The 22,957-nt window shown below is 43.8% G+C and overlaps 1 protein-coding gene across 2 annotated transcripts in view; it reads right to left on the reverse strand.

Annotated features, from left to right (window-relative positions):
- eva1aa (eva-1 homolog A, regulator of programmed cell death a) overlaps positions 1-22,957 on the reverse strand; it is an 88,264-nt gene that overhangs the window by 6,112 nt on the left and 59,195 nt on the right. For both annotated transcript variants that reach the window (XM_030046520.1, XM_030046522.1), the window contains one exon: positions 1,539-1,676. In XM_030046520.1, the coding sequence (XP_029902380.1) occupies positions 1,539-1,676 (138 nt within the window). The remainder of the gene's footprint in view (positions 1-1,538; positions 1,677-22,957) is intronic.

The raw sequence follows: 22,957 nt of genomic DNA on the forward strand, positions 1-22,957 counted from the left end.
CATTAAACACAATGCTTTTCAAAATGTACACATTCACTGGGAAAAATAACTAACTAACTACTTAGACTACTTACTTAGATAATACAATGCTGGATTTTTTTTTTTTTTTTTTTTTGCTGATATACATTTTAAAGCCTTTACCGGACGATAAAAGGGACATGCACAAAACACACTGAACAAGATGCACAAATTGTAACATGAGATAAAATATAAGAACAAGAAAAAGGAAGATAAGGTGGAATGCCCTGATAAGCTCAACAGTATTTACAAGTAGGCAGATTCTTTCTGTACTCTTCCATGAATGTCAAAGAGTCGAACTTAACCTCAACGGTTTTGTGATACTGTGCAATTTTGTCAATACATCAAGTCAGGTTCCCAGTCCTATTTTATCTGCATTCAGCAACAAAAAAAATTTGCTGACGTCCGAGCCGTAAGTTTCGCCAAGCAAGCCTTTAAGTTTATGAATAAACAGACAAACACTACAGAACTGCACCCTGCAGAAACTCAAACCCAGAGAGCAGAAAGAAAAGACGTCACAGAACCAGCCACACTGGCTGATTTCTGGGAAGTGCGGTGAAAAAAATATAACAGCTTAGCACAAGAGATCAAAATAAAGCACGATTCCTAAGGACCGCCACTTTAAGGGAAGTTGTGGAGGGAGGGAGGAGGCCGTTTTTCTAAACAAGGAGTTTTAAGGTTAGAAAATTGAGAGACAGGTTGTGCAAAAGCTGGTGTTCTCAGCTTTTCCCCTTTGTCCAGATAAAAAAGGGGAAAGGGAAATGAGACAGATCGGACGAGAAGAGCAGGACTGATGTATTTACAGTAAATCTAAAAACTGGCATGTTCCTGCTTCATATTTTTCACCCTCATATCTGCATTCAAGGTGCAAACAGGTTTTTCAGGGCAAGCCGTGAGTGCAGTCTTTAAAGCCGGGGCACGGAAGTGAAGCCATTCATGCGCTAGGAACTGTCAGCAACACAGCACACATCTCTCCTCCTACTTCTTTCTTATCCCTCATTCACTTGTCTATCCTCCTAATCAGCGGAGTGCCGGTGGCTGAGCAGAGTAATTAGTGTGCTGGACTCAGGCCATCAGCCCTCATGAATAATGCTTTGTTTGGTTTCCTTCCTCGCTGGCATCTCCTCTTTTTCACTCTTTCATTCCATTGTTTCCGCTCCCTCCTCTGCTCTCTCTGAGAACCTGACATCATGAAAAACTTTAGATTTAGACCTTGGGAGCATATAAATGCAATTATTGGTTCTTGGAAACCAGCATATTTTTTAAGACCAATGATCGTAAAATGATCCAAACCAATGGCTCAGCGAGGGTACATATGGAAACAGTTGAACCCAGCTGACTTTAAATGTATATGTATATATGTGTGTGCCCTGACTTGGGACCTAAATTACTGAGTTAATCTCGACACCCGGGGGGGGGCTTGGGACTGTTTTGTGTTGACTGCCTTCCATGAAAGGCTGTTTCTTATGCTTGCATGTGAATATGAGCTCCTGTGTTTGTATGTAGGTGTTTTTGCTCACCTGGAACAATGTCAGAGGTTTTGACTAAGGTCCCCTCTGGGGGGGCGCTGTCTCCCACCACGTTGGGGTCATGGGCGCTGGGTGGCGGGGGGAACACTGGGACTTTGGGGCCTGGCTCCTGGAGCAACTTCTTTGGCACTTCAAAGAGAAGGATGGAAATAGCAAAAGGAGGAGGTTGAGGAGGGGATGAAGAAGAAAGAAAGGTGGAGAATGGTTAGATGTTGTGCAATCTGTGAAGGAGAAATTGTGATTATGCTTTCTTAATCTGATGTATTTCCTGTCAAAGAAGGTTGCTTGGGTGGTACATAACACAGAGAGGCATCTTTCAAAAGCATAAACCACAAAGAGATCAGACAGGGAGAGAAAGCCGGCTTTATCTGATGAGTTTTCAAAAATGTGATGTTTTAATTGATTGAAATTTTTGCTCATGCCTTCTAGTTTGGCATGACATCATCACTCAAGATTGATACACTGTTATCCAGGTGTTGAAGTGGTGGGATTTTGATATGAAAATACATTTAAAAAAAAAATCGAAATTTTTGGCATTTAATGTTAAATAGGTCACGATCCATGCATGAAAATTGGCCAACAAGTTGAAAAAGTCTTTTTTCAGCTTTAAAGAAATGCAGTTGCGCCTGATCTGCAGCTACCTTTCCACTGAGAAGGTAAACACAGAGGTGACAGCCAACATTTTCCACAACATCATCTGGTCTACACTTTACACTCAGGTCACTTTGTATACCACTGCAAAGTTTTTCAGTGTACATGTTGTGTTCTTTGCCTTTTAAAGACAGAGAGCGTCTCCCTGGTTCAGATTTGATTTGACAACAGAACTGATGTACAATGGATGCTGGCTCTTTTTCTTACCAGTCAAAAACACGTAGCTGTGACAATTTTAATGTTGATTCTGTCAAGAGAGTACCAGATGAGTAAATTTCTCATTCATCTGGAGTCGTAGGGAATTGAAAACACTTAAAGTGAAAATGTACTACTACAGCCCATCATCATCAGACACATTAAGAAGAGTTAGGAGCCATGAATGAGACAGTTGTAGACACGGGGTCATGGCCGTGATTCACACACTCCTCCTGACCTTGCACTGTGATTCCCGAAAGTTATGCCGCTGTCTCCTCACCGCCTCACATCCCCCAACCTCACAGTGTCCTGTGAGTCAGGGAGCCTGCACTCTTCCCCCCAGACACAAACCCACAATGCATTGGGCTATACATTCCTGCCCCCTCACATGTGGTTTTGGAGGCCTGGCCGCACTCCGGTCATTGTGTTTATCTGCCCTGTCAGATGAGGGGTGATTTACTGCTCAACAGACCACTGTCTGTCGTTCTGCCCTCCTTCCATTTCCATTGCGCCGGACAAAAGAAATGGGCAGAAAAACAAACACACAAAAAACAGTTGCCCCGTTTTGCTGACAGCAACAGTACTAATAGCGAAATTCGGAGACATGTGATTTGGGGTTAAAATGGCCCATTTGTTTAAAACTCTCACTGAATAAACACACTGACCAAATTTCCTGAGACGCATTTCGGCTGCGCTCCAAGAGCCAATCACATCGCAGGAGGGAGCAGACCTCACAAAGCCCCTTCTCCTGGATACTACATGCACGCTGACTATATAAATTCACACAAAAGTTCATTTTCCTCAAGTGTGATGCAGTAATTTAGCATCTGGTGTTGCAATGGCAGACAGGCACCATTTCAGTTGTGGAAAGACTAGAAATTGAGAAATACTACTGTAAAAATCTCCTCAAGTGAAAGTACAATGTAGTAAATTAAAAATGTACTCAGTAAATGTTACTAAGTTATGTTTTAGTAGTAGTACGTTTGTTAGAGTTTATAGTTTCTATATAATAAAGTACAAAGTTCAAGCTTGATTTTTTTTTAAACAGGACATTACAAAGGAAGAGCACCAAAATAAATAAAGTCAGATTACTCTTGTCATCTCTGCTGACTGTCTGCCTGGATTCTCACGCTTATAGACGGTGTACTCTGTAATGGATGTGATTTGAAAAGCAATTAAGTACAACAGTTCAACAAAAATACACTTGAGTAAAACTAAAATTACTGATTTTAAAAGGAGCCACTCAGCTGCAGTAAGCAGAATAAATGTAATTTCTCCCTGATTTTACATCACATAATGTCGTTTGGATTCTGTTGATTACGTTTAACTGGACTGTACGCAGCTGTAACAGGAGAAATTTTAATTCGAACTCCCCTCTTTGAGAAAGCAAGTGAGTCTTCTGAACCTCGACTGAATCTAGCCTTCGCTTCGCTGCTCGCCTCAAGCGAAATGGCAGGAAGCTGGTGCCAGACGTGGGCCAAACAGAGGTTATGAATGAATTTCTCGTCTTTGTTTCAGTCGGCTTGGACTTATATAGGAGACTTCATATGGTGTCAGGTGGATTGCCAACCACAAAAAAAACAAAAAAAAACACATAGGCCCTACTTCTTTGCCTTTTAAATACCTTCCTGTAATTGCATAGATTCATTTTACGTGGCAAACCGCACCAATCTGTCAACCAAATAGGCTAAAACAAACCATAAAAAACATTTGAAAAGCCTACTTGACCCAGGTCTGGTTGGCACATGCTAAACAAACAAAGCGACCCACATGTGGAGGTGGAGGGAAAACGGAGAAATGTGATTCGGCCTGGCAGTTCCAAATGTCCGTCCTCATCAGCCTGACACACTAATCATGGGTCTTACAGCCTCCCGTTGCCGCGCTGCCACCATCCCGACGCCCCACCCTGATTACAGCCTTCTGATTGGCCCTAATTGGCTGCACATGTGGGCCAGGGTCACAGCTGGGAGATGCCATGATGTGACATGCGCTCACACACATTCTCCTTGCACAGGCGTAGGACTGCACGTATAATTGAGACACACCCATGCATACAACAGTACATGAAGACTCTCTCTCTCTCTCTTTCACTCTCACATTCACACACATTCTCACACACCGAATGCATACATATATGCACCAGACACATATAGGCGCTTGTCCTATTTGTGAAAAGAAAATACCAGCAAACACACACATACACTTGTTTATTATTACTTCGCGCCACACTTCTGCACACATCAAACATCAGCATCCAACCATCCAAACATCCATTTCGTGCTTTCCCATGTTTTTCGTCGGAGCTTGCTATAGTTGGACCAAACAAGAGCCTGTACAGTATACAGTAATGACTGTCGCTCGTCTAAAAATAATTGTCAAAAAGCTAAAACCCCTCGAAGGGAGTGCCCGCAAACCGCACTTTATGAAGGAGCCAAGTAGTAAAACCGAACCAGAGAGAGAGAGAGAGAGAGAGAGAGAAAGAGAAAGAGAGAGAGAGAGGAGTGCAAGAGAGAGAAACCAAACACATAAATCACACTCTGCAGCCAGCGTTATAATGACACGGTCGCGTAAATGCTGGGCAAATGAGTCCTCTCAATTCTTATTATAACTCCGCAGAACGGGACGGGTGCCAGCGCTGTACCTCTCGCTCGGCGGTGAGAGCCCCGGATCGCCGCAGGGAGTGAAGATACAAGGCGGGAAAGAGAGAGCACAGTGCCCATAACAATAGAGCGTGTTTGTGCTGGCAGAGCCCTGCTTTGTTTTCACTGGACTCTGGAGGACGGTGTGTATGAGCATGTGCGTGTGTGTGTGTGTGTGTGTGTGTGTGTGTGTGTGTGTGTTCATGTTTGTGGGCCATGTGCTGACCAATGCAGAACAGAGTTGGGACAAAGCCCTGTAAGTCAGAGAGGATATAATGAAATATTAAACCACGCTAAATCTCCTCTATATTATAGAACAGATCAGACCCGGGTTAGCAATTATTTTGAAAAACTTTTAATGGTTTGTTTCAGCCTTTTAAAGTACAAGATGAATATTTCGGGGATTCTTTAAGGGCATCCTTGAACGCATGATCTGCTTCAGTACGCTGAGCTTTTACAGTTTCCAGTCCTTTACATAAAACAGGTCAAATTTACCACATGGCGCACCACAATAAAAGCCTGTAAACACAGAAAACCACTAGATAGTACTTAAAAGGACATTAACACTTCTCCTCTCTGGCTGACTGTACTTACCTGAAATGATCTAAATTGGTGGCTTTCAAAGTACAATCTGGGGCCCCCAGGGGTCCAAAAGGAGGTTCCGGCTAGAGATCCTCAGCAAAATGAGGAACAGTGTCATTTTATTATAATTTAATTCACTAGAAATTAAGTAATTATTGTATTTGTCTTGTTTTAAGTCTCACCTCTTGAAGTATTTGTCAGTATTCAAACATTTTTTAACCAAAATATCTTTTCATATCAGTGTCCCTGGGGCAAAATCAGTTAAAATGGGGTTTCACAAAAGTCAGCTTGGGGGTCTAAAACCTGAAAAAGTTTGAAAGCCGTTGATCTAAACTGACTTAATGTGAGCTATCTGATGCTCCATGTTGGAACAGCCACTTTCTGATTTGACTCAGGTCTGGAGGGGATATGCTGTATTTTAATGAGACTGTGGGAGAGAGGCAAGGTGAGTTTGTCTGTATGAAAACCTGTGAGAGAGAGAATTATAACAGACGAGTTACGAGAGGAAAAGAAGAAATCGGAGAAAGTCGCACCCACAGCAAGAAACATCGAATTTTGTTCCAAAATCAGATAATCACGCTTTGGAAAACACTTCCCATCAGCTCACCAAACTTTTCCGAAAAAGGGATATATATATATGCCACTTTGGAACAGGACCTTTCATTTGGTGAAAGTGCATTTAAACAATGTGCCAATGGCATGTGTGTGTGTGTGTGTGTGTGTGTGTGTGTGTGTGTAGTCTGAGCAACGGCGTCTGGTTTCAATCAGCCCACAGTCAGTGCCTACTTAATCTACAACATTAAAGTGCCGTCTGAAGCCCAACGTTCATTTGATACACACACATATACTCACACACACACACACACACACACACACACACACCAACACAGCCAAACTATTGAAGTTTATGAAGACTAGCAAAATATATCGAATGCTGTTTTAGATGTCCCCTGCTGTTGCAGATGTGCATGAGCACCCGCCACCGCCTCCCCCTAACACCACACACACACACACACACACACACACACACACACACACACAGACGCATTTTTCACTTAGCTAATGGCATTCCTGGGGAACAACATAGTCAAGGTGAAGAGGGCAGGAGCTGAAGGTGTCGAGATTGCATTCCTCCCCTTTATCCCGTCTTCGTTTCTCTCCAACCCTGTCTGACACACTCTAACAGCATCCAGCTGACAGTAACTGATTGCACCTCAGTGTGTGTGTGTGTGTGTGTGTGTGTGTTCTTACATGCATTTTAAATCCTTATAGGCAGGGGAAGGAGTGTTAGTGTTGGATAGATAGACAAAACTGTGCAATGTTTAGATGAGAGTGGGACACTTTTAAGACGTGTGTGTGTGTGTGCACACGTGTGTGTGACGCTTAGGGGGGATGCAAACCTCTGTGACCTTAGCCAAGCTGAGGCATTAGCGTCATGTTTATCTTCCCCCAGCCGAGCAACCCCCCCCAAAACCAAAATCATAAGACTCACACTGCGAAAATGAATGTGATGTATGTGTGTACGCGTGCGTGTGCATGTGTACATCCAAATGCATGTGTGCTTGCATGAGAGTATGTGTGTGTGTGTGTGTCAGAGGGCATGATTAACACACTCATTCTTGTCTTGTGTATACATACTAGGCCCAGTTTTAGGTCTGGTAATGTGAGCTCCATCAGGGGACTGGTGGTCTGAGCCGAGGGCTTTTCCTGGTTCTGGTCCATTTTCATAGGAGAGAGAGTGGGAAACACAACCTACTCTATTGTTTTATTAGACGTTGGTGTGTATGTGTGTGGGTGAGTAGGCTTGTGTATGTGGAGTCGGCACACAGACTTGTAACACATCCCGGGACGTTCCAAAGGGCACAGGTCTGAATCTCTGGGCCAACATCGACAATCAAAAGGACAAGGATCAACAATCAAGGGACCATTAAAGGAAAATTTCCCCATAAATCACATTAACACTATTTTAAACCTTGGACTGCTGGTTTACATTTGCATATATGGTGCAGTTTTGTTGTGATGCTGTCTTTTTGCGACTCTGAGGCGAAGTTGCTAAACGTGAATACAGTTACATCACGCAAATATATTCTCAGCACAGGTACAATGGTGTTTAATGGGCGGTGGGGTATAAAACAGTAACGGTAAAAATAAACGAGCAAGAACCTCTTTGTAGCAGTGTTAATCAAACATGCAGGGAGAAATCCACCACAGAAGAGGGAGAGGACACTTCTTTTCTCCCATTCGGCTCCATTGTAACTGTACCTGCTCAGCGTGCATCATATTTGACATGTTCACAAACAAACAAACAAACAAAAATGAAATAATACCCTACAACAACAAAACAGCATCCACTATTATAGAGTATTAATGTGTTTTAGGGTGGACTTTTCCTTTAACTCCCCAGCTACAGCACTGGTGTGAATGTGTGAACATGTATAACTGTGTAAGCATCGCCCAGAATGCCACTGCAGCTCAAATAAAGGTTTGAGAAAAAAAAAAAAAAGTTACTTGAACTGAGCCACCAGGACACATCAAATCCTGCAGGTCCTTTTTTGGTGCTGGAAAAGGTTCGCCTTTGTTTTTTGGCCGGGACGCCGGGGCGTTAAATCACATCAGAGTTCCTGGGAGATCGTTAACCGGTCAGAATGGATTGTGTAGAGAAGCACTGGTCTGTGCATTGGATACAAATGAATAAGAATGCACTCATAGAATTCATATATTAACATTTATGTGTGGGCAGATATTATACCCATGCAAACCAGGATGAAGCTGGACGGAGGCACAGTCTGAAAGCATCCCGACTCGGGGCAGAGGGAGCTGGGGCTGCATTCCACCCCAACCCCCCCCCCCCCGATCCTCTCGCACTGTGCCCCCTGCCCTAGATTCAATTGCAAAGTGTAGTATTTTTTTCCATTTACTCTAATGGATAACATACATCCCTCTAGGAGCCTGGTGTGACACACGCATACAAACACGCACAGCCACAAATGCATGCACACACACACACACACATCCACACAACAGCGTGGCGCTCTCGCAGTCACTCTTACCTCACTACAACCACCAGCCGTACTTTGAAATACCGGCTGTTTAGGCCATTTAAAAAGCCATCAAACACACACGCATGCATGCACAGTTGGTGTCACAAAGACAGATGCAGAAACAGAAATAGCCGCCGTGTTGACAGTGTAGGGTCGTAATAATCAGAGAGAAACTGGCTCAGCTGTAGCCCCGCCCCGCGCCTCAGACCCCACACAGACACATACTCGAATCCCCCTGATGTCTTCAACAGCGATAACAATCTCCACCTCACTCCTAGTCTGAACAAGCCTGCAGCCATGTGCAAAGAGGCAGCACCGAGCAGGAAAAACACGCTGGAGGGGTACACTCCCATTCACCTCTCTGAAATGTAGTTCTGAATGTATTTCTCTGACGTGGAGTTTTGTTGGCCTTTTGGCTTAATAATTGTCCGTCGTTATCGTAGAACAGGAACGAGACTATGGATTACGCTTTATCTGTCTGTCCATCCATCCAATCTCTCAGGTTTTGCTGGCCTGTTTTGGACAAAATCAGGGGGAAAGACAGATTTTGACACTGGGGTTCTGTATTTTGAATATAAACGTGACTGGACCACCACAGCCCCACCACCGGGCAACAAGGCCCTGACCTTCACAGTCGAGATGTGGGACACTGAGAGATGAAACTAACGTACTGGACGTGCATGTTGAAACTGCTCCTCTGCCTCTGATTGGCTAACCGTAGCCTTCATCTTCACCCAACCCTGACCCTCACCCTCACCCAAACGTGACCCTCACCCTCGCCCGACCCTTACCCTAACCTTAATCAAACCGGCAATGATTACTAGCCAATTAGAGGCGGGTCGGGCGGGGTATGCACGTCCAGTATGTCAATTTAGTCTCTTCCGGGACACTAGTGGTTTCAAATTTAGTGAAACTTTGGGGAATGATGTGTTTTTACACTGATCTACACTGATCCACAAAATAAAACTGACCCCCCACAGCACCCCAACAGGCCAAAAAGTCCTCAAGCTTCAAGCAGCAACATCTCACACACATCACACATACAATAAATGAATAAATGAATAAATAAAAACACACACCCAGGGTGGTTTGCAGCAGTTGGGTGTGTTTTGAGGACCAAGTTGCACATAACATCGACCCTGATGGCCCGTGTGATCTGCACACAATCCTAAACCCACTAAAACTCACTGCCATATTTCCGCAGGTGTGCCGAGTATCATTTTTCAAAGCCCGGTGTCCGCAGCTCAACGCGACCCCTGACCTCGAGAAGTTGGAAGTTGGCCTCGCCAAACACTGCTGTGGAATGTGTGTTTCCATGTCTTTATTAGCTGCATGTGGGAGAGGCGGGGGCAGCGTCTAAGTCAGCATGGTCTTGTCATTATCGGATGTTCCACTGGGTCAACAAGGATGTGTCCCGCGCTGACTCATCAAACTACGCGGCCCGCCTGGACACACTCCCTCACATCAGGATTATGAGGTCATGAGGATGCGATGGAGTTTGGACTGGGTCAGAGCTGCTGAGGCTGTCAAATAACGCGGATTGGGAAAGGAGATGGGTACATTGTGAAAACAGTCAAGACGGAGAACGTGATTTGTTGCCACTGATGTAGAACAAACACGGTGTAGACAGTGGTAAAACTCGTCTAGACGCAGCCATGGCAGAAATAAAAAACGACGGCATCCAGCAGGCATGCATAAACATGTGTCATGGCTGATCTAAACAATGGCACTATCTTTAGCCGAGGCCGACAACTGCTCATACGTGACGGTTAATAAAATCAACACCAGCGAGATCTGCAGGGACCTTAGGCGTGAATTAAGTTCTGGTGAAAGATGTCTTGTTAACAATAGCTCGGTGTTCTCCGGTGCCAACTCGCCCCTCAATCCAACATTATTATTTTTTCTTTTCAGCTGTTTTGTGCAGCATTCACACGCTCATCTCTTAATGTGTGACAGTGACACCGTTTGTAATGAATGTAGGCTTCCCACATTCCTTCTCTCTCTTTCTCTCTTGTTCTCTCTCTTAATCTCCTGCATGAGTGAGTCAGGAATGCGTCAGAGGGCTAATCTCGAAACTTTCTGTGACAATCGGTAGCGACAGATCGAACCCTGCAGTGACACTCAGGCGGACCGAGGCTCGTTCCCATTTATGGAACCTGAAGCGGAAAGGTTTCCTGCAGACCGTCTCCGTAGACAGCAGCACGGATGAAAAAACACACCTACATCATCGCAAGGTTCAACGAGGCCAGCTCTTCCTTCAGTGAACGGGCTTCTGAGAGAAAGAACAACTGGTTTCATACAACAAGGAAACTATAAGGATAAAGGGGGCAAAGGTAGAATGGTGGTGCAGTGTAATATGGCAGTAACAGGCTCTGACATGTCTCTGAAAGTTTCCTTTTTTGTATATGTGAGTCTCGTGATAGGTCTTTGTATTAATGTGATATGTTTTTGACGCCTCTGGGGAAATGCTCTTTCCCATACCAAAGCAGGAGGTCAGAGGTCAGAGGCAGCAGCAGCCCTGCAGCTGGGAGGGTTTCATGTGTGAGCAGGTTCGATGCTGGACATGGCTCTGCTTAAACCTGGCTCTTCTGGTCTCTTTTTCCCATTGAGACCGGTGCTGGAGCTGCTGCCATATTGCTGATGGGACCGATTTTTTTGGCCTCCTAAACTTCCTGGTCTGGAACCAAGGAGTTGTTGACTTAAGAGGCCGGAAGATGGAATAATGTCATCATTTACATGAGCGGTGCTGCTTCTTTTTCAAACCAGACTGCAGCAGTGACAACAACAAAGCTAACTTATCACAAGAAAAAAATTAATGATGTAACTCCCTAAACTATCATTTATCAGTGCTGTACTGGTGATACAGTGCAGTAGAGAAATCAAGGGGAATTTCACAGGGAATCAAAGGTACAGTACACAGTTGTCCCTTGCTATAACGCAGTTCACATTTCGCATTTTTTTTTTTTGTGCAATTAGCATGCTTTTTTTTTTTACTGGACTTATTTTTCTACGAAGGTTTGAACTTTGAGAGTTTAAACAAGAGAGAAAAGTGAGAAAATGTTCATGCCTGTCTGAGAAAAGTGTATAAAGTGTGTAGCGAGGGGTTTTAACAGCCTTAAAACATCTATAATAATTGTAAAAAATAAAGCTGACTACTTTGCGGATTTCGCCTATTGCGGGTTATTTTTAGAACGTAACTCCCGCGATTAACGAGGGACCAGTGTATAAGGAAATTAGAGTGTAGCAACACATTGCGGTACTGCTGCTGTGGATATTTTTACAAAATGGCATGACCTGGTCAGGTTCATAGAGTTTACCATAGGGTTTACATGCTAGGCCAATGCATACAACAATACACACTTCTGTGCACCAAGACAGTGTGTGTGACTATAGAGCATAAGGACAGTTAAGATGCTGCTACAGTATGACCTCAGAGTCACATGCATTGCCTCAGACCCTCTCAATAACAGATTGGCTTTTCAGTCAACACCAGAAATGGCTAGATTAGATTACATGCAATTGTCCTAAATGGCGGAGGATATAGTCATAACAAAATAACACAGGACGCAGTTTATTTTTCAGTGTGTGGGTGTGCGTGTCTGTGTGTATACAGCGTGTGTTTGTTTTTATTATATGCCCTATGATTTCACATAAGCCTTTACAGTCCATTGCTCTTGCCTTATCATTTTGGTAACACACAACCACCTGTCACATATAGCACTTGGCTATTACGTGGGCCTCTGTGCCCTATCATCGTCACGCCATAAGGCAAGCCCTGTGTCTCACTGAGAGTCAACCACCAGGCAAACAGCGGCATTCACGCTGAGTAATACCTTTCCTCCTCCACAGACAAAGAAGATAACTTCACTATCTGCAGTCTGTCATCATGTTCTAAGGCTGCGCTCCCACACATGAGTTAGGGCACTTTCACATATGCAGCATTTAGTGCGTTTGAATCAAACCTTTGTGCTTTAATCCTCTAGGTTCAGTTTGTTTGGGCAGATGCGAACATAGCAATCACAAAACGGGTGCAAACCAAATCGACCGGTCCAGTGAGACCACTAAATCATTCAACCCTGATTTGACCCACCCACTAAACCCAACATGTAACATATTATTATTACAGATTCTGGTAGGAACGCACTAAGCTTTGCCTCCACTGGTCATACCAATGTCTGATTGAGGCATATCTTCTTTGGAAAGAGTGGATCTAGACATTTCAGGCAACACGGACCTTAACAAGCATTGGTACTGAACAATATCTTCTAATTGTGTTTGTTAGAGACACCAAAGTGGGATTACAGCCAAACATAAAGCAGCACTGGGCTCCATGTTCTCAATCCTTGGTTGATTTCCATGATTTGTACAAGTTCTCACGGAGGGTTTGTTTCCGTTTTCAGCAGCTAGGCCTATCTGACTAATGAATGAAACAATTTTTGTGAGCACGCTTTGCAGCCCTACCCCTTTCCACATGTGCCTCAGCTAATGCACTTTTTTGTTTTTTTTCCCCTGGTCTATTTAAATTTGTGCAGTATGAAACCTTATCAAGCCAAATACAAAAGACGCCACATGTGTCAGTTTCAGTCTGTCTGAAGTGGACTAAGCAAATGGACAGGTAAGAAAGCACCCTTAATGTGTGTGTGTGTGTGTGTGTGTGTGTGTGTGTGTGTCTGTGCACATGTGTATGAGAGGGGAGGCATGTTCTTTTCTCCATGTGCTGACAGAGCGCTGGGTCACATTAGCGGTCAGGCCGAGCCAGAGATAATGACGGTGAGGTCTGGGTCGAGCCGCACGTCAGCCCGAGTCTGTCATCGGTCTTAACTTATCACCACACTCACACACACACACGCATGCATGCGCACACAAACACACACACACACACACACAACCCTTTGTCTAGTCCGCCTCTGCAGCACTGAACTAAACCTCTCCCATCCGAGCGGACTTCTGACAATACTCTACTATGGGCTATTATTAGAACCAACTCCAAAAATAGACGCGGGTGCTATCACAGGATACGCTGAACAGCTGTTTGTGATCAGAAGAGAGGAGGAACGGAGTGCAGATGAAAGAGGACAAGAGGGAAGAAGACGTGAAAGACGGCGCTGGAATGAACCACTATAAACATCATTTCCTTTTCTTCTCTCTGCTTATGGTTTGGGCTTCTTTGGCGGGAGCACTCGTTCATACACAAAGTGACGTGGTCCAGTGCACACACACGTATACATACACACACACAAGCAAACACACTTGCACATATGCATACACACAGACCCACATAAAGAGTATTGGACTCTTGGGGTCTAATTTAATGTTAGTTAAAGACATATTTTTACTTATAGAAACACTGAGTTAAGTATTTCTGGGTGCCAAAGTGCTTTTTTGTCTCCATCGAGGACGATGTGTGGGCACAGCTGGTTCATTCTGTTTGTCTCACTGTCTGCATGTCCTCTGGAAACTGTCTGTACCTTGTCTTCTGTCTGCTGTCAACTCCACTACAGTCTTTAAAACAGCATGCACCACAGCACATGCGAATCTATGTCCTTAGGCTTAAAAGTGGACAGAGAACGAGAGACAGAGCAGGGGTGAAAGAGACGGAGGCTGCCAGAGACGCTTTTACAAGGACCTTTAAAATAAACACCTGCTGCAGTGGCTGAGGAGCCTGAGGGACAGCAGAGATCCGGGCCGTCTGCAACCACGGCTGTGATTAGATAATGAAATGGAGCTAACAGAGTTACAACTGCGCCAAAAGACAAAGTCCTTGTGTCTCAATTACTGCCATAGTATCTCTATTAGATGCACATGCATAAGTACTAACACACACACACACACACACACACACTATACAATGGGAATCAATCCCTCACCACAGCTGAGAATGTCTGTCTGCTCACTCCCCAGTCCAGCCCGCAGTATTTTCATTCCAGCTGTGCTGTAAATCTTTCCTCTATCGAATGGCTGTGGAACCCCGCTGATACTTCAGACGGAGGTGGTAGTGAGCCAGCGTTGGCTTGTAGAGTTGGAAACGGTATTTGATCTATTTGCAATGGCTGCGCATGTGAGCATCAATCTTGTTTTATGTTGCGTTGCCACAGGGGGCTTGGGGAGCGGATTTTGACACAAGGTAGAAGCACGCCGGCGTACGCTGACACGCGGGTCAACACTTGACACCCTGACTCACACACACACTATGCAGGACACCTTTCCAGCACATGTATTCAAGCCTGAGAGGCTCGGAGGCAAGAAGTCGGGGAGGGAGGGATGGAAAGAGAAGATTAGCTATAAAATAATGTCCACTGAACAGTCCAACAATGCTTTATCTACTATGTCGACACGGCATATGTGTATAATGAGAAATCAAGGCAACTGAGAGAGAGAAATATGGAGAGAAAAAGAAAATATTCTAACAAACAGTGCTGCAACTAATGATTATTTTCATTATCATTTTATCTATTGATTTTTTTTTTTATTAGTCATTCATTCCATTAAGCGTCAAAATAATAATTAAAAAAAATGCTCATGAAGTTACCAGGAACCAAATTAATGTCTTCCAGTTGCATCCAGCAACCAATCAACAAATCAGATCAAACAAATAAAGTTATTACTTTCTATAATGATAGTCAGCAGCACATTTTAGTGATTGTAGTGAAACTGTAATCACTGAATGTTTGGGATTTTAACGTGACGAAAGACTACAATGATTAATCAATTCTAAAATTAATTTTCTGTCAAGGCGCTCATCAGTTCATTGACTAATTGTAGTATCTCTACCAACGAATAACAACTATTCCTGAATATATTCATTTATAACTGCTCCATGGTGTTGCCCCAGAAAGGTGAAGGACATTTCAATGACAAGTGTGAAGTTACATGAAGGAAAAAAACGGAGTCGGGACTGAAGGGATTCTCAAAAGGTCGAGGACCACCCATGCAGTCATCAGCACTGACCTTTATAGGTCAACTATCATATCAACACTCACAGCCTCACAGGCAGGCATTTTACTGGGCAAACTAAAGTACTGCACGTTTAGCAGACTGTAAAATGGGTACAGTGTGTCTGCAGGTCTTCCAAGAGTCTCACAATGTCTTCTTGTTGCGATATTGCAGCTAGATTAAATTTGAACCCCCATGAAAGGTCGTGAAAGTTAATGCATTTAACTTGATGAAATCTGCAGATACCGCTGAATATCTAGCAAAGAGCAGCAACACTACTGAATCATTTCTGCGCTACCAGAGCCACTGAGTTCTTTATCTTACACTGAAAGGCCTGAGTGACCTGTGGACAAAGATGGAGAGGAAAGACAAGACAAGAAGAAAGGGCAAAGCAGACTCCATATAAGGGGACTGGCATTTTCACAGCTTTTCTCTTACTCTGCCACACATTGTGTTGTTATCTCTTAGTAACAAATGCATGACCATTAATACGGCAAAGTGTATGGCAACTGGGTGTTTTTAAAGTCGAACTGGCAGGATGTTAAAAGCTGCAAATGTTAGCTGGTTAGCTGTCCCGTGTTTTTGACATCTCAACTAGGCCACATAGTTCCCTCCCTCAGCATGCTGGAACCCTGAATCCCTCCTCATTAAACATGGTTGTGCAGTTGTCTTTCGAAACAAATGGAAAAATATATCAATGTCAGAATTTCTATTATGTTATACATTTCATTGAAAACTCATAAGAAGACTGAGTCAGACATGAAGGAAAGTCCTCTTCTTAACATTACTGGCAATGGGGAGAACTCCTTCCTTCCCCTCACCATTTTGGGTTGGTGCTCCACTCAAATTCCCATCTATTCTAAGTCAAACTGGCATTGCTCACGAGAGTCCTGATGAATGTTGGCTTGCATCAGCATGCTAACAGCAGGGTATATGTATATCCAGATTTTGGCAAGTGCTGCCACTCCAAAAGTAGTATCCCAAAATCTCTCTGGCTTGGCCGAGGCTGACAGAGCCACGGAGGCCTGGATCCGCAGTGGCATCGCTAAACAAACACAACCTGGAGGTCTGGCTTCGCTTTGGCCTGCGGACGTCATTATGCACATCGATTAAAAACAAACACGCGGGTGGAGAGAGACATCCAGCTTTTCAGCGTGAGCCTACGGGTGGAAAATCCCCATCAGGCAGAAAGAGACAGAGAAAGAGGGGGAAGAGGAAAAAAAAGTGAAAGACAGAATGGGAGATTAAGAGAGAGAGAGCAGATGAGGAGGTGGAATACAGCAGCTACCTCCTGGCTCCTGTTTGTCCTGGTTACCGGTTTTTAGTGAGGACACTGTCCTAACTTTGCCACGCCATGATGCCAACTTTCCACTATCAGCTGGACGGACGGTAAAGCTGAATCCCCAACAGACTTTTGCTATCTCTTTGTCGCTCTTTGTCTGTTGTGGAGAAAGACTGAAACAAGAGAGTGGGGATTATCCCGGCTCATCCAGCCAGCTCTATTACTGTTATTAGTGGAGAATAGCCAGGAGTCTTCCAAGACCCCCTCACCCGTCCAAAATCTCCCTGCAAAGTACAAACAGCCCACTCCTAACACTGTCCAGATTGACAAAACAGCCACTATTGCCATGCTATGCCTGATCAACAATTAAAAGACACAAGTTTTACGATATTTTTTGGCTTCTGATCGTAGACTACATAAGATCACTTACTTGCCCTGTTTACTCAGATAAAAAAAAGAGAGAAAATGAGCATTATTTAATATACAGCCGTAAAGCGCTCCATTAAAAAAAGTGCAAAAAAGAGTAGCACAGTGCAACGTGCATGACTCAAGATAGCTGGGACAGATGATAATGAAGTACAACATCACATCAGCCGCTGAGCACGCTCCAAAGACCAGCTCAAATTTATTTCCAGTATCTGTGAATCCATGATACGCGAGTCAATGGCTTCCCGCACACTCGAGCCGAGGCACGTCGGCTAATGTATCACGCTTTTATCACATGGGAGTGCATGGGGTGGCTCGTATGGACATAAATGACTATATGTATTACCGCTGAAGCTAATCACAACACACACATCCTTCAAGAGTAGCAGGACCCAATCGGGCGCTGGGATCACGTTTCAGACAGGAAACAGATGGCCTGCTGGGAGAAAGGAGAAAAAAAAAAAAGCATGCCAAAGAAAGCCAGAACGTATGCCTCGCACCCCTCCCTCCGCCTCCTCTCCGTCCGTCCTTCCCGCCCTTCCTCCCTCCCTCCATCATCTCTTCATCCACAGTTGGAGGGGAAAAGGAAGAGGGAGGCCTTGGTGGTGTTTGGAGGCCGGAGCGGCGGGTTCTGGCCGCAGATCAGAGTGATGCAGATTCTCTGTGCCATCTCTAAATAACAACCCAGCCAGACTCTACTGTACTGGGCTAGGATGGGACTCCAGGCCTCCACGGGCTATTTAAGACACGGGACACATCCCAAAAGGGTGAGAATACAATTCAGGACCTCAGGAGAGAAAATAACTATCATGTGCTGCATTTAACATGGTCACGACAAATCACAGTGCTAAATTTGCAGAGCACTATGAGAGAGAAAACACCTGACCTGACCTGGCTCATGATAAGAAGTGCAGAGACAGTGCGATCCCACAATGCATTCCTTGTGATGATGTGCAAGCCTAGTCTAAATAAAGGAAGGCGATGGTGGTATTTATGTGAAAGTGCGCCGCAGCCAAGTCTTAAGATTCATAGTTCAGTACAAGGTGTCCAGAGTAATACCGGATTAAAATCATGAGCGGCCTGCACGTGTCAATATCGTGAAGAACTGTGTAAATTAGGCACTGCGGATTAAAATTCCTAGTTGACAGCCTGAAGGCAAAAAGCAAGAACAGCCCATCGCGTGGTACGTTCGTCCACTCGGGTTAACAGATGATCTGGATGGGAGTTCGGATGCCATATTCACTACAGTATCTACATCCTACTTTATTTTGTGGGCATGACCTGGCCAAATCTTGTTTACTTTTTATTAAAGTGCAGATGAAATGCTATTTCAAGACAATCCAGCTTCCATATGGTTACAGATTTCCAATTGAAACAGGATAGACAGGCGGGGCAAAATGCTGGGAGGAATTTGACTTAAACGCTGAAAAGAGGATGTGAATCTTCTGTGCTGATCCAAAGTAGAAGACTGATTGACTGATTGACATATGCACACATCATATTTTGTTTTACAGACAGGAAAATGATTGCATTTTGATATAAGAATGTGAAGAAATTGGTTTTTTTTTTATATATATATAGTTTTTGGCATATATCATTACATAGATGCATAGACTTTACTTAGATACTGTGCAACAGAGGAGAAAGAGAGAATTATTTCAAGAAAATTATTTTCTTGAGGACTTTACATGGCCAAGTTTGATCCCACACAGGTATGGAGGAGAAGTGTCTCACCTCTGACTGACTGACCTGCATCTGAAGTTGCATGGAATGATGCTGCTCATTAGCATACAGTGATGTTTGATGAATACCAGCAGACGCCTCCAACCAAGGACCTGCAAAGCCCACTTCCACCAATACAACCTCTTGACCTTTTCTTTGGAAAACAGAGCTGACCAATCAGCTGATGATGACAGATAACCTTTGACCCTGAGGGTAGCAATCAGAGATGAGCACTGTCTTGAGTCAGGCCAGCCTCCACAGAGAGCTCACTGATAAGCAGAGTGCCCCGGGCTGTTTGTGGTGGTGATCCATCACGTGTTTCCTTCAGCCCTCTGTCCTCTGAGTTTCCGAGTGTGTCAGACTCCGACTTCACTTCCTTATCACTCATCATCGTTTCCCCCAATTTGACAAGTTACTTTATTTTTCCTGTACAGACTATGATATGTCCAAGGCTGATTTGATTAAATGGCATTTTTCTTGGACATTTGTCAGTAAAACAGATGAAGATTATTTTAGCATCATCAAATTGCTTTACCTTGTTGTGCACATGAGCACTGGTTTTTGACTGATCAGGCACCCAATGTCATGTTTTTCTGTAAGCTAGCCGACAAAAACTAGCAGAACTTAGTGTTAAACCACTTTTCTTACATCAAGATCAAGCTCAAAAATAAGTTTTGGGCTGCATGCTTTCTTGCTCCTGGCAGATAAAGCACAGTAATGGTCAATACGGCTACCGAGTGCTGTACTATTTGACATACTGAACCAAGAGAAAAATTTGATTTCTCATAAGTTTAGAATTTATTACATTTAGAATTGATTTATAACTGTAAGAATCCTTTACTGATCCAGGAGACTCCCATGATTCTGTTATCGTTAAAAATAAAATTGTAATGAGGAAAACAATGGGGAAAATACATCCAGAACCTCAGGCTCTGTCCACTTTCTATTTGGATAATAATAGTAATTTGTTGCTGTTGGGAATTACAGTGCAAGCTACGTTTCTGCGACATATCCAAGACAGCAATGGGAGACATGCCGTCCGCTATGCTCTTAATGGAGTTGGGGATAGCTGACAGTTTTATCGGATATTGATGGTTCACATTACGCAGCACAGCAGGTGTCACTCCTTCAACTCGCAGACACGATGATGCAGACCTGAGAAGCCAATCTAACATCTGCAGCTCGCCATTTAATGCTTCATTCGAAAACCCTGGGCTATAAAATCCACGGCAACATCATTAAGCGTGTCTGCTAATTTCTAAAACCTGAAATATGGCAGCAATAAAACTACTAAGGCGACGCAACCCAAAACACATGTTTACTGTACGATGAAAAACCTACTCAAAGCGCCCCGACTGAAAACAGATTTAAAGCTTCTCTCCTTGCAAAATACTGACTTTGATTGAGAATTTGGGTCTTAATTAAATTCACACCCTGTAATTCTACCGACTGAAATTTCAACCTTTATTGAAGGTCCTGGCGGATTGTTGTGGAGTGTTTAGGTTTTTGCGAGTCTCCAGCCTTCTAATAAGGAGTCAAACTAGCCAATTCAAAAAAACTTTGTTGATCTGTCTTTCCTCCTCTTTGATTGTCACTGTAATTTTCTTCGGCTGTCTCCCATCTTCTGTCCCTGCTTGGTAGTTTTGAAAATGTATATTTGTATAATGCTTTGGCAAACGACCCAGTAACAATGTATTTTACTTGAATTAATTTAACTGAGAGAGAAAGAGAAAAACAAATCATCCAAGCCACACTGAAGCAATATTTTTTTGGAGACGTAATGTACAGAGATCTCTCTCCCTCTGCATCCATCTCTGAGTCAGCAGCCCTCTCTTTCCCACTCTCCAACTAAACCTCCTCTAAATCTTTCCCTGCCTTGTTCTCCCTGTGCCGCACATGTTTCTGGGCTCACAGCGATCTCCGCTTCTCAGAACAAATTGAGTTTAATGGGGGTGAGGCAGAGTGAGCGTACAGGGGGGGAGGAGAGGGAGACGAAAAGGAGAAGGCTGTAAAAATACACCACATGCTCCTCCATGCCAGTCCCCGTCAGGAGAACGACACCAACACTGCTGTAGCGCTCTGACATCGCTCCTTACCCCCAAACCAACAGGAGACACTTGCATTTATTTAACACAGGCAAACACTGAATGGAAAGAAATAACCATCCTCAAGTCCTTCAATTCAGAGTTTAGCCTTAAAATTTTATATTTCTTGAAATAAGTGAAGAAATCTGTGTGAGACAATTTCACTTGTGTTTCCAATGCAGATCCACTTGTTTAAAGAACATTCTGCATGCGCTTGGAGTCATCTGCCTTATTCTGCCTTGTTTCAAGATACTGACAGTAGTTTTGAGAAAATCCTTGAAATCAGTCAGTGGAACCAAGTGGATTTACCTCAGGTTACCACGCCACAATAATCTGGCCTCCGCAAATGTTGCCACAGAAGACTACTGGCTTACAAATAGTCTAAACCTCCAGTAGAAAGTGGATTATGCTTTATGGCAAAAAACCCACCCATCCGGCACTCCAACCTGGTTAAAACATTGACAGATGTTTGCAGATAGTATTTGACCCAGGTCTGCTATTCACACTCACACACACAAACCTGACCAGGCAGGGAAGTAAGCAAACATACACACCTATGGTGAAACACTGACATGAATACACTGAAGTCTTTTTCTGCTCTCGTCATGGTGCAATGTTCTGGTCTAATTAACTCCACAGTACTGCGAATGTACAGCTAAGGCCAGCCAAAGACACACACACAAACACACACACACTGAGGTGCAGTGTGTTTGACTCTGACCAGTGTGCCTTGGAGAGGAGGAAAATTAATTTTCCTGGGTGAGTATGGCTTTCTAAAGGGCAAATAAAAAGGCAAAAAGCGTGCTGAATAAAGCCATTCAAGAGCTTCTCTGGCATGCTGTCACCATCTCCACATCTCTCTCTCTCTCTCTCTCTCTCTCTCTCTCTCTCTCACACACACACACACACACACACACACACACACACACACAAGCCATCTGGATATTTGTGGAATAAAGCTAACTCACTAAAGATGCTACCAGTTATGTAATGTTATTTATTCTTACCATTTTACAGCCAGTGGCCAGAAAATATGAAAAGTTAGCAAAGCAAGTATCAAGCCAGGCTAATATAACATTCACATGACAGAAAACAAAGCAACAGTTTTTTTTTCAACAAGATGAAGCTTCAAATGCACGCCTGTCACATGTCGCTGCATGACGGACTACAAAAAAAAAAAAAAAGAAAAAAAAAGGAAAGCTGACTTGAATTTTTCAGCGACACAGACAAGCGTCAGCTCATCAAATCAAAGCTGCTCACCCTTTAAACGCCGCCTGTTCTATCCCTCTGCAAAGATCCACTCTTAAAAGTTGTGCTTCCCACTGCTGGAAATGGAGCAAAACTAATTGTTAAGGTTAGACCATGTCGACATTAATTACATTAATCGACATTTGATGGGAAATGTGGAGACCATGTAGCCTTTGGAGCTTGAGCGTTCTGTAGACTTGTCACCCATAAAGGGAACGTACCATCACAAAAATATGAATACATAAGATCAGGTTTACAGACACTGTATAAATATGGCATTAAGGGGATCTGAGAAGGCGAAGATTGTGCTTTTCTCAATTCACGACACTCTGGTGGACGCTCACACATGCGTCTTCCCACCTCAGTGACCTTGTAAATGCAGCAGATCCAGAGGCCTTCAGCCCCGCCGCCTCACTTGGGAGATAAACGACTTCACAACAGCCACGAGGCTCTTCAAATCTCCAACCAGAACCCGCCGGGGCAATAACACCGACATCAGAGGAGCGAGAAAACCCCACTCCTCTAAGACAGGACACTCTGGGTCTGATAAATCCCTGTCCGTTTCAAAGTGCAAAAAAAAAAATTTGGCCCAAGAGGAAAGAAAAAG

Source organism: Myripristis murdjan, chromosome 24, assembly GCF_902150065.1.
Source record: "Myripristis murdjan chromosome 24, fMyrMur1.1, whole genome shotgun sequence".
Classification (NCBI taxonomy): Eukaryota; Metazoa; Chordata; class Actinopteri; order Holocentriformes; family Holocentridae; genus Myripristis; species Myripristis murdjan.